This window comes from Mobula hypostoma, chromosome 10 (assembly GCF_963921235.1).
Source record: "Mobula hypostoma chromosome 10, sMobHyp1.1, whole genome shotgun sequence".
In the NCBI taxonomy this organism is placed as follows: domain Eukaryota; kingdom Metazoa; phylum Chordata; class Chondrichthyes; order Myliobatiformes; family Myliobatidae; genus Mobula; species Mobula hypostoma.
In genome coordinates this window covers 100,822,956-100,839,526 of record NC_086106.1, presented here as the reverse complement: position 1 = coordinate 100,839,526, position 16,571 = coordinate 100,822,956, and the positions used below count along the sequence as shown (strand labels likewise).

Here is a 16,571-nt window from a genome sequence, read left to right as displayed (position 1 = left end):
AATTTCCCCTCATGTTCCCCTTAAACTTCTCACCTTTCACCCTTAACCCATGACCTCTGGTTGTAGTCCCACCCAACCTCAGTTGAAGAAACCTGCTTGCATTTATCCTCTTTATATCCTTCATAATTTTGTATACCTCTATCAAATCTCCTCTCAACCTTCTACATTCTAGAGAATACAGTCCTAATGTACTCAATCTTCTCTAATAACTCAGGTCCTTCAGACATGGTAACATCTTTCTAAATTAGGCCTCACTAATGCCTTATGCAACTTCAACATAACATCCCATCTTCTGTACTCAATACAGTACATTGATTTATGAAGGCCAATGTGCCAAAAGCTTTCTTTACAACCCTATCATCCCATAATTCCATTTTCAACTAATTACAGACCTGTATTCCCAGATCCTTTTGTTCTATCACAGTCCTTGGTGGCCCACTGTTCACTGTGTAAGACTTCTCTGGTTGGTCCCACCAAAGTGCAAAACCTTGCATTTGTCTCCATTAAATTCAATCTTTCAACCCATTTTTCCAGCTGATATAGGTCCCTCTGCAATCCATGATAGTCATCCTCACTGTCCACTATACCTCCAATCTTGGAGTCATCCACAAATTTTCTGATCCAGTTAACCAAATTATCATCCAGATCATTGATATAGTTGACAAACAACAAAGGAGCCAGCACTGATCCCTGTAGCACAACACTAGTAATAGGCCTCCAGTTAGAGAGGCAACCCTCTACTACCACTCTCTGGCTTCTCCCACAAAGCCAATGTCTAATCCAATTTACTACCTCATCCTGAACGCCAAGCAACTGAACCTTCTTAATCAACATCCCATGTGGGACCTTGTCAAATGCCTTACTAATGTCCATTTAGAAAACATCCAATGCCTTTCCTTCATCCACTTTTCTGGTAACTTCCTCGAAAACATCTTTAAGATTGGGTAGATATGACCAACCACGCATAATGCCATGCTGACTATCCTTAATTGGTCCATGTCTATCCAAATACTTATATATCCAGTTGCTTAGAATACCTTCCAATAACTTTCCATCAACAGATGTCAGACTTACCGGCCTATAATTTCCTGTTTTCTGTTTAGAGCCTTTTTTGAACAGTGGAACAACCTTGGCTATCCTCCAATCCTCTGGTACCTCTTGTGTCGCTAAGGATGTTTTAAATACCTCTGCTAGGGGCCTGGCAGTTTCTGTATTTGCTTTCCATAGGGTCCAAGAGAACGCCTTGTCAGGTGTTGGGGATCTATCTACTTACAGGAACCAAAAACAGCTTAATCATTTCTCTCCAGCATTTCTCATTGCTATTTTCATTCTTCTTCATCATCACGTCCATTCTCACAAATGTGGTTTGATTCTGTGGATCAGGATCAGAGATGCTCTCAGCTTCTCAGTTTCAAGATCATTCCAGGCTACCGTTGCTGCTGGTTACTTCATTTCATCTTGTACCTTACTACTCGTTACTGCATAAGGAATGACGCTTCATTTATGATTCATTTCAATGCCATATTACAAAGGGAAACCCATGGCTCTTTTCTCTGAGCCTAATATAGGATGATCTTACTTCATGCACCTTCCATAAATACTGTTAGTCAGAATACTATTTTATAACTCCAACTATCATTGACTTTTAAAACAAAGAACCTTACTGCAAGTACTATAGTACTGGAAGTTCATTAATTTATTAAGTCTCCTTGTTCGAAGCGTGTTGATTCTATTAAGGTTATTGTATTACACCATGCTTGATTCATCCTACTTGGGGTCATATTACCAAATATTTACCACTGATTGTGGTCTGGTGCTACTGGTTGTAATCCAACACACGGTGATTACAGTCATTCTCCACTGTCCACATTTATGAGAATTTCAGTGTTAATAAAGGAATGAGCAACCAGAACTCTAATCAAGGTAATTATTGCAGTTAGGTGTCAGCTGAATAAATCTGGCTGGTTTTGACCTATATTTGAAGGATGCTAAGAATAAAAGTTCAGTTATTACAGTACTTGTTGTTAGAGAAAATCAGGTTATTTACTGATAATAATCCTCCACGTAACATTTCAATGCAGACTTCAAACAGATTAACATTTGCTCCGATAAAATACAGGAATTTAAATTGTGTTTTTTGATCCTTGCACATAATAATTCCTGAGGTGTAAATTTTCCAATACTCTTATTACTGATCACTGATAAAAATTCTCCAAGTATTTTAAGCAATTTAAGGCATTGGTAACCTTTGAAAATACTATTTTTAATTGAGAGTTAGATATACTATATTTAGCATTAGTGATAGTTCAGCATTGAGTTTACAGATGAGCCATTTTGCATTTTATATTTGAAAGATTTCAGTAAATGTTCAGCATAACTAATCACTTACTATACATGTCCACCACAGGAACACTAGTCCTGTTGAAGGGTCCTGGCCCAAAATGTTGACTGTTTACTGTTTTCTATAGATGTTGCCTGGCCTGCTGAGTTCCTCTAGTATTTTGTGTGTATTACTTTGATTTTCAGCATCAGCAGATTTTCTCTTGTGAGAGGAACACTAATACTAATATTCTTTTCTTCTCTTTTCTCACTTACATTCACACAGAATGATATTAATCTGCTTCAGTCGTCAACTCCAGAATTGCATGTCTCAGCCTTACAACCTTATTGCTCAAAGATTCTTCCTTCTCTTGATTCTTCATCCTGTATCCAGCTGGTTTAATTTTGGATCATACAGTCACTGAAAACAATCACTTTCCGTCTCTATCAACACCATGAAATCATCCCATAACCTCCACCGTTTTCACAAAAGCTGCCTCAGCAGCTGTAAAGCTTCCAATTAATTTCAACCACTGTTGGATTGTGGGCTTTTGATCAATGGAGGAGCTGGAATAAATGTGCCCAAACTTATTTTGATTATTTTAAACTGAAAAGCCAAACTTCGAAGTCCAGACTTGTATACAGCCTAGCCTATGAATCCATAACCTATAATTGAGAGACAGTTTTGGACCATGTCCTTGCAGAGAGATCTTTTCACACACTGATAAATTATCAAGTGTGTAATCAGCAGCTTCAAGCTTTTTCAATATAACTGTCAGATTCAATCTAATTTCCTCAGTTCCCTCTTCCTTGACAAATCCCTGTGCTTTTCAGGTTACTATTTTTAAACCAAGGTTACAGCATAACTTCAAGTATCTTTAATCATGAAATAAACTTGATAAATGAGCAGAGTTGATGCCACTGCAAAGAAAACATCATGGAATAATCTACCAATGTGCAAAAGTGACATCTGTTGGTGCCTTATCATGTGCTTAGCTTCATGCCTGAATTCAACATTTCTATTTAATCTGTCAGTCTGCATATGAGAAGTCTACAATATGAATATTAAAAAATAGGAAGCTGCAAGGCTGAACTCTTTCCTTTCCTTTAAGTGCGTTCTTACTGTCCATTTTTTTTAGTTTATTTCTGTCTGGAAAGAGGTCTTGAACCTATTGTTACTTGTTTTGTTGATCTCCATGGCAACTTGGGTTATCTTGAATGGAAAATTTCCATTTAATTCCTCTCCATACTCTTCATTTCCTAACTTTTAATGATCACCAGATTTTGCACAATACATATCTAAACAGAGTAATAGATATGTTTCTATGTCTATGTTTCTATACCATGTAGAATTGTGAAACTAGCTGACTTTTGCATAGTTGATAAAAGCACAAAGAGAAATTTTACAATAACCTAAGATATGATTGATTGAACAATGAGTAAATTCTATCACTTTAAGATAATTATGGAAAGCGGGGTGGGGGGGCCAATGATATTTCACATAGAAAATGAATAAATTAAAAGAATTTTGGAAATGCAGAGCAAGACAATACGTTAATATTAATGTTCAGAGAACCACTTCATCAGAACTAACTTAATCAATCACACTGTCATTTTACAGAGCAGACCATAGGCAGGATCTGACTGAAATAAGGAGTTAAATATTCATCAAGGAGAAATACTTTTCAGAGAGTCTTTAAGTAGGAAGCTGTTTACCTCCTATTTTGTAGAGTTTACATTCATCAATAAATGTACGCTTCAATTCCACATGGAGTCCACATCCTCATACGCAAAAGAAGCAAAAGAATCAAAAGGTTGAGCATGGTGGGAATAATGTTCTGAGCTGTGTATATTTCAGTGCAAAGAGTACTGCAGAAAAGGCGGATGAGCTTAGATCATGGATCAGCATGAGCAGTTATAGCATTGTAGATATTAATGAGACTTGGTTACAGGAGATTTAGAGGAGCAAATTTGTCTGAATGCCCGTAGTATTTGAAACAAGGTAGTGTACTTGTGGCACAAACAAGGGGCATGATTGGTGGCCATTACAGAAATGTGGCTGCAAGGTGGAGAGGATTAGGAATTAAATATCCAAGGATATCAGGTAATACAGAAGGATAGACACGAATGTAAGGGAGGTGGGGTAGTGCTCTTAATTAAGGATGAAATCAGGGCGATAATGAGAAATTATATAAGATCTAAGGAGAAGAATGTTGAATCCATCTCTGTAGAGATTAGGAATAGTAAGGGGAAAAAATCACTGGTGGGAGTTGTCTATAGACCACCGAATAATAACATTACAGTGGCACAGGCAATAAATCGACAAATATCTGAGGCATGTAAGAATGGAATAGCAGTTATTGTGGGAGATTTTAACTTGCACTTAGATTGGGTGAATCAAGTTGTTCGTGGCAGTCTTGAGGAGGACTTCATGGAATGTATATATGATAGCTTTCTTGAACAGCATGTTACTGAACATACAAGGGAATGTGCTATCTTGGATCCGGTCTTTTGCAATGAGACAGGTAAAATTAGCAATCTTGTAGTTAGCGATCCTCTTGGAAGGAGTAATCACAGTATGATTGAATTTCATTGGTAAGGTGCCAGAGAATTGTAGGATAGGTAATATTGTTCTGTTGTTTAAGAAGGGCTCTAAGAATAAGCCAGGAAGCCAGGTGAGACTGACGTCAGTAGCGGGAGAGTTATTGGAAAGTATTGGAAGGGAGTGGATATATAAGTTGTTGGATAGACAGAGACTGATTAGGGATAGTCAACATGGCTTTGTCCATGTAGGTTGTATCTAACCAATTTATAGAGTTGTTAGAGGAAGTTACTAGGAAAGTTGATGAAAGCAAGGCAATGGATGGTGTCTACATAGACTTCAGCAAGGCTTTTGACAAGGTCCCACATGGGAAGTTGGTCAAGAAGTTTCAGTAACTTGGCATTCAAGATGAGGTAGTAAATTCAGGTTAGACATTGGCTTCACAGAAGAAGTCAGAGAGGTGATCAGAGATCAGAGTTGGGTCCTTTCCTTTACTGTTTTTCATCTATATCAATGATCTGGATGTGGTAAACTGAATCAGCAAATTTGTGGATCTCACCAAGATTGGGGGTGTAGAGGACAACGAGCAAGACTATCAAAGCCTGCAGCGGGATTTAGACCAGCTGGAGAAATGGGCTGAAAAATGGCAGATAGAATTTAGTGTAGTGTAGTAATTTAGTGGCAGATGTTGCATTTTGGGACGACCAACCAGGGTGGGTCTTACACAGAGAGAACTAGCACTGAGGTGTGCAGAACAGAGGGATGTGGGAATACAGATCCATAATTCCTTGAAAGTGGTGTCACAGGTTGATAAGGTTATAAGAGTTTTTTTGGCACATTGGCCTTGATAAATCAACGTATTGAGTACAGAAATTGGTATGTTATGTTGGAATTGTAGAGACATTGGTGAGGCCTAATTTGGATAATTGTGTGCAGTTTTGGGAACTACCTGCAGGAAACATGTAAATAAGTTTAAAAGAGTTCAGAAAAAATTTACAAGGATGTTGGCAGGACTCGTGGACCTGAGTTATAGTGAAAGATTGAATAGGTTAGGACTTTATTCCTTAGAACATAGAAGATTGAGGGGAGATTTGACAGAGGTATATAAAATAATGAGGGTTATAGATATGGTAAAAGCAAGCAGGCTTTTTACACTGAGGTTGGGTGAGTCTACAATTTGAAGTCAAGGTTAAGGCTGAATGGTGAAGTGTTTAATGGGAACATGAGGGGGAACAAGAGGATGATGAGAGTATGGTATAATCTGCCAGTGCAAGTGGTGGATGTGGATTTGATTTCAACATTTAAGAGAAATTTGGATAGGTTCTTAGATAGGAGAGGTATGGAGGGCTATGGTCCAGGTCCACGTTGATTGGACTCAGCAAATTAAATAGAGGGCCTGTTTCTATGCTGTAGTGTTCTATGACTTTATGAATCTAAGTAGCTAAATTTAGGGCCATTGTGTTACCAATACCTGTTGAGAAAGTTAAGGCTCCATATGGAATTTATGAACAAAATGTGCATGAATGTACCTGTTGAGCAGTCAGACCCAGTCCAGTTGAGGTCACAGTTGCAGGTATTTGTCTCTGGCAAGAAGGTCCCATGGCCTGAACATTGCTCATGACAAACGGGTGCTGGAGTTTCACACTTGAGTCCTCCCCAGCCAGCAGCACAGTGGCATTTACTCTGCACACACACACCATGTCCTGAACATGTTGGATCCAAACAGTCTTCTAGAGAATAAAATGATAGAACAACAGGTTGAGACAAAATAATCAACAAGGACTTGCTATAAAAACACTTCTCTAATATGTAGAAACTGATGCAGAATCAGAACAAAATCATTAATTATGGTATTGATACCACTTTAAAGAATCTACAGATAGTTTCAAAGACCATTATGCAGATCGTTTTAAAGAGCAACAAAAGATTAGAGGAAGAAATACTTGAGGGGAGAATGGGAAACCTGGGAGCCTAAGAGTTTGAAGGCAGTGCTGCCAAGAATGGAGGAACAGGTCTGAGATTGTGTAGCACACAATTCTTATTGGGGTATAGGAGGTGGAGAAAAGATAGGGTGGGACAAAGGTGTCAAGTGATTTCAAAAGAAAGGTAGTAAGCTAACATAAGTGAACAGGGACCATAAGTGAGTGTAATTGGTGCAGTACCGCACTATAAAGTGAAGGTAGAAAAGATTGAGTTAAACTGAAGTTCATGGTGAAGGACGGAGGTCAGATATGACTATGTTAAGTCTCGAGAAGTAGGGACAAGAGATGGGTTAAGGCAAAAGCAGAGCCACCAAACGTTGCATAGAATGACAGGAAGAGCGCCAAGTTAGCGAAGCAGTTGGCATGATGATGTTACAGTTGGGGCATTCCGGAGTTCAGAGATGAATTCCAGTGCTATTCTGGAAGGAGTGTCATGGTCCGGTCCGTTAACTACTCATTTCAGTTAATTTCCTTTTTCCCGTGTTTCACCGGACTACTTGATTAGGGCACCTGATCTTCATCTGAACCGGCAGGATAAATCCCTGGCTTACCGCTACTCGGGACTGGTCTGTTACCATAGCCAGGGCAGCGATGAATGTTCCAAGCCACCAAGAATAAGGGACCGTCTTCATGAGCTTCTCCATGTCAAGATTCATATTGCCTGTCGTTGTTTGTTTTCGTCATTTCGTGTCCAGCTGACTGTTGCCGGCCATTTTGCCGCTGCTCTGAGCCGGGATGCGAGTGGTCTGTCGTTGTTTGTTCTTGTCGTCTCGTGTCCAGCTGAGTGTTGCCGGCTCTGTTTTGCGGCTGCTCCGAGCCGGGATGCGAGTGGACTGTCATTGTTTGTTTTTGTCGTCTCGTGTTCAGCTGAGTGTTGCCGGCCGTTTTGCCGCTGTTCCGAGCTGGGATGCTAGTGGTCTGTTGTTGCTTTGTTTTGAAGGCTCCGAGTCCCAGTCCAAGTCAAGGCTTCATGTCCAGTCAAGTGATTGCCGGCTGTTTGCCGCTTCATGAGCTTCTCTGTGTCAAGATACATATTGTCTGTTATTGTTTGGTTTAGTCATCTCATTTCCAGCTGAGTAGGTCCGGTCATTTGCCGCTACTCCGAGTTGGGAATTCTGTCTCTTCGTGTCCCAGTCCAAGTCCATTCTCTGTGTTCCAGTCAAGTCCAAGTCCAGGCTCTGCGTCCAAGTCAAATATAAGTCCTGGCTCAGAGACCAAGTCAAGTCCTAGTCCGTCTCCGTGCCAAGTCTCTGTGCCTGTGTGCTGCATTTGGGTCCGCTTCCTCCAGCCACCCTTTGTAACAAGGAGTGCCTATATGTTCTTCCTGTGGAATGCATAGGTTTTCCCTGAGTGACCAGCTTTCCATCCACAGTCTAAAACATACCAGGTAGGTTAATTGGTCATTGCAACTTGTCCTGTGATCAGATTAGAGTTAATCGGAGTTCTGGTGTTGCTGGAGCAGTGTGGCCTAAGATACCAGAAGGACCTAATCCACGCTGTATCACTAAATAAATAAATAAGTAGTTGTTTCAAAGGCTGCTGAGCTGGAAAACCAGCGTGGGAAAGAATAGGGTTGCATTGCTTTAACCTGAAATGATGACGCAGGAGGGGATGGAATCAGTGACAAGTTTTTGATAAGGTTTAAGCCATCAAAGTTATTCAATACTTAACAGATCAAAATCATGGCTCATCAAGAATTGACGTTGACAGATGATATTCACTTGGGAGATGTAGTGGAGAGATAGAGCTGGATACCCAAAAATTGCCAAAAAACAATCCATCCATCCATAAAAACAAAGTCAAATTCATAAATAAAAATATCACCTTTTGCCCTATTTATTTTTAAATAACTGCATATGGAATAAGTTGAGCTACAATAATGATCAGAATAATGACAGCAATATATATTTTCAGGGCAGCCTTTCTAATTTGGGGACAAACAAATTGCAATTATTTCCAAGGTGGAAGTCATAGTTGAAGCTTCAATTCTATTCATTTCTAGAAATAGATGTTCTTAAGCATTCTTCAGGACAATATATCAGCATGGTAAGTAGACACCCAGGTTCAATCTTGAGCTCTGATGTTGTCTGTTTGGAGTTTGCCTGTTCTTTGCGCAACTGCATGGATTTCCTTCGGGTGCTCCAGCTGCTTCCCAAAGAAATGCAAGTTGGCCATTCGAAGTTGTACCTGGTATGCAGGTGAGAGATATAATTGATGGGAATAAGGGAGAATAAAGAAAGATTGACGTAAGTGGGTGTTTAATGGTCAGCATAGATACAATTGGCTTTATGAGTCTTTATTAGCTGGTTTCATGTTCAGTTTCCAGCATCTAAAATATTTTGTTTTGGAGCATATTAACAGAATTATCAGAAACACAGAATATATGACTAAAGTGATTTAAGGTAATTCATTCCGATCCATTTATTAGTTTGTGCACATGTGAGTCCTGGAGGAAATTTAAAATGATTTGAAAAACCTTCTAGAAGGGCTACAGATGGAATAATTGGCAGAAATACAAGTGGAAGTCAGTTAGATCTCTGTTAGGTGCATGTCTGTTTTTTGTTACAATTCTATTTTCAGCAAAATATTTTTAAACTGACATGAAAGATCAAAGTGAGACTTGATTTGAGGGTTTCTCAGAGTAGAAGTTACATTGTGTTACTTAACACTAAACTAACCACAACTTTGTGTCGTGAACTCACTGAATACCGTGGTTATCAAAGAGAAGAGAATTCCTTCCTAGCAGTCAGGTCTAAGTTAGCTTCCTCTTTGTGAAAGGGTAATGTCTAACACCCCTCGAACAATCCAATGCGATGTTGTGACTCAAAAATATTTTTGATAATTCTTTAATATGTGACTTCATTCCATTTTTGCTGAAGAGCAGTTAGATTATTGATAAAATGATAGCAAAAAAGAAATCTAAAAATCTTCAGTTAAATTGCAAGGGAACTGCTTAAGGCTACTTCTTAATGCCTCAGCAAATCCTTTGTGGAAACAGGCCTATGAGCAAAATACTGCTGTTAATTATCCTGCTGGGATTGGGAAGAAGAACAGTCCGTTATAATAGAGAATGGAAACCTTATGCAACCAAAATCAATTAGGTCATGATTCACTAACAATTACCAGAAAACTTTTGACTTCCCTTGAGGGAGTCTGTGAGATATTCATTTTTCTTGTGTGTGACAAAGTGACAGAATGCCTGTAATATTAAAATTGAAATTTAAAAGTTAGGATTATAAAAACCTCTCTGTAACTATTTTTCTGCTGCTGAATTTTTATCTGGTTCTAAAAGCCTCAGCAAATTAAGGTCTGGTGCAGTGAGATCTTCATTTAAAATCATATAAGCAGAACATTTAATCTGGTCAATAAAGAGGCTGACAAATAATTTCTGTAATCCCTGCAATTCTCAGAAGCTGGGGAAGGGGAGAGTGAGAATAGTACCAGAGACTGGGAGGAGGTAAGGGAAGTGACAAAGGGCTGAAAAAGATATAGTCTAATCGGAGAGAAGGGTGGAGCATGGAAGAAATGGAGGAAGGTGGGGAAGGGGACCTTAGGGAGCAGTGGGGAAAGAGGACCAGTGAGAGGTATGTATGAGTGACAAAAGGAGGGGAAAGAGGCATGTAGATGAGGGCCAGTTAAATCAAGAGGGAGGAGGAAAAGACAGAGAGGGAGCTGTTGAACAATAGTTTACTTTTGGGAGCAGTCCATAAGAAACACACTGGCTAATTTCTGGAGTGAGAAGACAGTCCAATCACAGACGATGTACAAAGGTGCAACTGTATTCCTAAACTTTAGAAGAATGAGGACAGTCTTATTAAAATGTGGACGATCCAAAAGGGGCAGGACAGGATACCTGTTGAAATGTTTCCACTTCTGGGAGTCTTGAATGGTGGGACAGTTACAAGGTAAGGGGACAGTCACTGAGAGACATGAGAATTTCTTCTTGCAGAGAGTGAGTGAATCTTTGGGATTTTGGGTGTGGAGGCTGCAGGTATTTGAAAAGAGGTATTGGGAGGGGTATTGAAGACTATGGGAAAACGGTGCAGAAGGGAGTTAAGGTCTGGGGCAGATCAGCCATGATCATATTGAAAAGCATGGTGGGCTTGAGGGTCCAAGCGAACCATATTTTTTGCGTCCATTTATTCTGATGGAGACTAATCTAATGCCACTGATCCTATTACCATCCAAGCTAAGTCTTCAGAAATCTGGAAAAGAACATAGAACCTACTTGTCCTCTAGAAAGTACAACTCACATTGGATAAACTCAGTGAGCTATCAGTGAGCTTAGCTACGGGTTATAAAATGATAGATGAAGGTGCAGGTATAACACATTTGGTGCAGAATAAACATAATTGTATAGCAAGGTTCTGTAGAGTTCTGCAGTCTGGGAGAGGTAGAGTTTCTACTAAGTATCACTTTAGTAGGATGAAGCATAAATGGCACTGTTAGCTGAGTAAGAAAATTAACAAAAGCAGTCTCTGAAGGAAATGTGTATGACTTCAGTGAAAGGAAGCATGGACAAAGTGTGAAGCAGATGTCTGATCTTGGCAGAATCTCTGGAGTTGCTGAGGTTTACTTGTTCTTACTTAATTTTCTACAGTAAGCATTCGTACGAGCATTACATATTAATTAAAAGGATTAAATGTAGAATTAAGGCAGAAAAATCACATAGAACAATATCAGAGTCATCTTCTGCTGTAGATAATACAATGATATTTGGAGATATAGGGACTGCAGATGCTGGAATTGTGAGTAAAGAGCAAACTATTGGTGGATCTGAGTAGGTCAAACATCAAAGAGCTGGTTGACATTTTGGATCGAGGCCCTGCATCAAGGAAAATAGCTAGTATAAAGGGGTGAGAGGGATGGTAGATAAAGAGAATGGAAGGTGATAAGTGGAAGTAGATAGAAAGAAATGATGGGCAAGTGGAACTAGGTAAAGAAGGGAATACGATAATTTTGCCAAGGGAGATGAAAATCAAGTGGATAGCAGTGTGGGTGAGCAGACAGAAACAGGTAGGGTAACAAACTTAAGTAATGGGGGGTTGGAGGGGAGGGGATGGGTGTGGTGGTGAAATTGAAACCGTGTAAATAGAAACTCAGCAACTTCTCTTCTGTAGCATTCATGTGTAAGGTTTTATTTCCAGCATTCAGCCCATTTTGGCTGAAGGTTAAACATTGTTTGTTTAAGAGAACAAGATGAGATGCACAGGAGGATTAATCAACAAACTGATGATATAGATTGTAAGAAGGAGGTAATGAAGAACAAAGTGGACCAATTATAGATCATACTGGGAGATTAGCATCTCACTAAAACCTTTCCAACTAGAAAATGAACAAGTAACCATAGTGCGAATTTTTCATTTGCATAGGAATGTATCTCCAGCAGGAGGAAGCATGCTTCCATGGTTCAAGATTTAAATATTGCTGACTTCTGTGGTGGTAGTTAGTATGGTATTCCTATGCTACTCAGTTAGCCTCTCTCACATGGGAGGAGTTCACACACTGTTCAAGCATAGTTATCAATAAAGTTCAGTTGAATATCCTGCATGCTGGCTCCTGGTGCTCTGCACTATCCCTCAATATCAAACACAATATCATGTCAGAAGTAGTTGATAATCAATGAATTGGTGCTTCAGATTAAGTAAGATCCCAATCAAGCAATTCGTATATATTTATGAAAAATATCCGGAGACTTATCAACCTAAACATCCTGTGCTAGTTGCTAATCGTGTGCACTACCTGAACTCAGAACTAGCCAGCGTTGCTCGGCAATGTCTTGAAGCTACAGCCAAAAGTGGATGAACTGTAATAATCTGCGAGCCACTGGCCTGAGGAAGTGCACAGAGATATAGACACAGCAGAGAAGGCAAAGAAGTCAGTCAAGCTCTCATGTAGTTGAAATAAATAAAATATTAAATAGACAAAAAAAAATGGAAAAATGGTTCAAATACCTGCAGTACCTATACCTACTTACCTAATAAAGCACACTCCCCTCCCCTGAGACATTTGATTTCTCTAAATCAGGGGACTTTGAGAGATGGCTCAGATGCTTTGAGAGAATTAGGGTTGTAAGCAATCTCACTCAAGCTTCAGAAGAGCATCAAGTAAGCACACTGATATACTACATGCGCGACTAAACAGACAACATCATGGGTGGATTAGGACTAACATGCTTAGAAAAAGGAGTACAAAACTGTGCAGGACAAATTCAAAGAGTATTTCACAGGGAAGTGAAATATGATGTATTAGAGGGAAAAGTTCAACTCCAGAAAACAGGAGCCAGATGAAAGTGTAAATGACTTCATCACCGCATTGTATCACCATGTCAGATTACTGTGTGTATGGAAATCTGAGAGATAAGCTCATTAGAGACAGGATTATTGTTAGGCTACTAGACACTAAATTGTCAGCAAGACTTGTGTTGCAGTCAAATCTCACACTAGAGAAAGCTATTACTATGATCAGGCAGAGTGAGAATGCTCAGCAGCAAAAGGCATGAAAATGATGCTGAGTTAAAGCTAGAAGCTGTACACAAAGAGTACAAACAAGGTGCAGTCAGAAAGACTACAGAAGGAGGTGACAGTAGAGTTCAGCTCAAACAAAACAGACAAGCGAAACAAAGCGCAGGTAAAATGTCCAACTACGGGAGATGTGGCAAGTCTCCATTCCACATCAAAGGGCTCTGTCCAGCAAAAGAAGTGAAATCCCACCAGTACAATAGAGTTGGCAATTATAAATGCCAGAGTCACTCATACAATTCTTCAGGAGGTCAAAGAAGACCATAATTCAGATGAAGAGAGAACTTTCCTTGGGGCTTTAGATTCCAATAGACAAGGCTGGTGTACTATGGTTCAATGAGGCAGTAACATTTAAAATCGGCACTGGGGCACATGTCACAGCCATCCCTGAGTGTCTGTTCACAAAACTGGTGAAGAAAACAGGCATTAAATTAAACCCAACAAAGAAAGTGCTTGTGGAGCTAGAGAAATATAAGCTCAGTATGAAAGGAATATTGACTACTAACATCCATAAAACTGAAAAACAGGTAAAAGAGGATGTCTATGTTGTTCAGAATCTCTTCTCACCACTACTGGAATGGTATATCATCAAGAAGCTGATTCTCATTACAAGGGTGGATTCACTGAACAATGTTCAATGGCAGGAGAAGTACCCGGAGTTGTTCACAGGCCTGGGGGTGCTGAAGGAAGAGTACCTTATCCAGCTGAGGCCAGGAGTGACACCCTACTCACTGACCACAGTGGGGTGTATACCAGTCCCATTGATGAACAAAGTCAAAGCTGAACTTGAGAGAATGGAGTCGCTTGACATCATAACTACAGTGAATGGACCTTCTGACTGGTGTGAGGGCACTTTTCTGTTTCCAAGCCAGATGGCACAGTGAGGATCTGTGTTGATCTAACAAAGCTGAATAATTCAGTGAGGTGTGAGAAGATTATTCTGCTCTCTGTTGAGCACACATTGGGTATGCTGGGTGAAACAAAGTTCTTCACCAAATTAGATGCAAATTGAAGGTTCTGGCAGATCCATTTAGCTCCTGAGTCACAGAAGCTCACAGCCTTTATCACACCATATGGATGCTTTTTTGGTATCTTATCAGCCCCTGAACTCTTTCAGATGAGTATGAAGCAAATTTTGGAGGGACTGAAGGAGTAGCCTGCCATATGGATGATATAGTCATCTTCAGAGGCTCAAGTGAGAAACATGATAAAAGAGTGGCAGTCACCTTGGAGAAACTGAAGCAGGCGGGAATCACCCTGAACAAAAAGAATTGTGAATTTGAAAATTTGGAGGTGAAGACCTTTGGCCACCAGCTGTTCTCAGAGGGAACTCAACCATATTCAGAAAAACTGACAGCAGTTTGGAAGATGGAACAAACTACGAATCTATCAGAGATCTGCAGTTCCATTGGCAGGGCAGACCAGCTGGGAAAGTTCATTACAGGTTTGGCAGATAAAACAAAGCCACTACATGATGTTCTCTCCCAGAGAAATGTTTGGACCTGGTATGCACCACAGGAAAAGTCATTCCCATCACTTAAAGCAAACGTTATCTCTCCACCAACATTGGCTTTCTCTGATCCAAACAAAGCAACCAAAGTCTCAGCAGATGTCTCTTCCTTTGGCCTATAGGGAGTGCTCATGCAATACTACAATGGTGTATGGAAACCAGCGCATGTGCATCAAGAGCACTGACTCTTACTGAACCACATCATGCCCAAATCAAAAAGGACACGCTGGCTCTCTTATGGCCTTGTGAACACTTCAGCTGCAACTTGATAGGCACTGGATTCCTTCTTGAAACACACCACAAACCACTTGTCAGCCTGCTCAGCTCAAAGCCCTTGGACAGCTTACCACCACATCTGAAAAAATTCAAAATGAGGGTTGTACAATGCTGTTATGACATTGGCAAATCTTGTATTAAACCAGCCACTTAGTTGAGTATGCCATGTAAAAGTGAGTGGACAGAAGCTCACCCCACCCTCCTGAAAGATACTGTACCTACATCTACTAAGCTCAGGTACGTGAAAGCTTTCCTGTATCATAGAGCAAACTGGATGAAATTCGCGCTGAGTTGAAAAAGGACCAAGCCTGCAGCAAGGTTATGCAATACTGTGAGCATGGTTGGTCAGGTGTTCCAAAAGGAGATCCAAATGCAATGTTAGCACTCATTTCGAGAGGACTAGCATATAAACACAAAAATGTAACTTTGAGGCTTTATAAAGCACTTGTGAGGACCCATTCAGAGTATTGTGGGCACTTTTAGGCCTCTTATCTAAGAAAGGATGTGCTGACATTGGAGCAGGTTGAAAGAAGGTCTAGAAAAATGATTCCAGGATGGAAAGGCTTGTGATACAAAGAGCGTTTGATGGCTCTGGGCCTGTACTCGCTGGAATTCAGAAGAATAAGGGGATGACCTCATTGAAACCTATCGAATAGTGCAAGGTCTAGATAGAGTGGATGTGGAGAGGATGTTTCCTATGTGTGGGAGTTTAACCAGAGCACACAGCCTTATAATAGAGCATTGTCCTTTTAGAACAGAGATGTAGAATTTCTTTGTTAAGAGACTGATGAATCTGCAGAATTTGTTGCTACAGACGGCTGTGGAGGCCAAGTTATTGAGAGGTTGATAGCTTCTTGATTAGTCATGGCAGGAACGGATATAGGGAAAAGGCAGGAGGTTGGGACTGAGAGGGAAAGTAGATCAGCCATGATAAAATGGTAAAGCAGACTCGATGTGCCAAATGACCTAATTCTGCACCTATACCTTATGGTCTTATTACCTTATTGGCTTGAAAGACACACACACACAATTCTTGATGGTCTGCTGCTAAAAAGCTCAAGACTTGTCATTCCTGTCTCGATGCATGCCAAGATAATCAGTCATATCCACCAAGGACATCAAGGTATCGAAAAACGTCGCCTAAGAACAAGGCAATACGTGTGGTGGCCTGGTCTGAGCACACAGCAGGAAGATTATGTAAAGTAATGTGAAACATGCAGAAAACTGCACAGAGATCATGCTGAACCTTTTATTCCCACAGAATTCCAAGACCTTCTACAGCAACTTGCAGGCACGTACATTTTCGAACTGAAAAGAGACAAACATCTTCTCACTGTGGCTTACTACTAATAGAATGTTGTGGTGTCCAAGCTGTCCTCTACATTCTTAGCAGCAGTTATACAGCGCCTGACAGCTGTATT

General features: G+C 40.2%; 1 protein-coding gene across 4 annotated transcripts in view; it reads right to left on the bottom strand.

The window, feature by feature from the left end:
• The window catches only part of tenm1 (teneurin transmembrane protein 1), a 2,340,669-nt gene that overhangs the window by 249,769 nt on the left and 2,074,329 nt on the right, over positions 1 to 16,571 (bottom strand). For all 4 annotated transcript variants that reach the window (XM_063060938.1, XM_063060937.1, XM_063060940.1 and 1 more), the window contains one exon: positions 6,391 to 6,591. In XM_063060938.1, the coding sequence (XP_062917008.1) occupies positions 6,391 to 6,591 (201 nt within the window). The remainder of the gene's footprint in view (positions 1 to 6,390; positions 6,592 to 16,571) is intronic.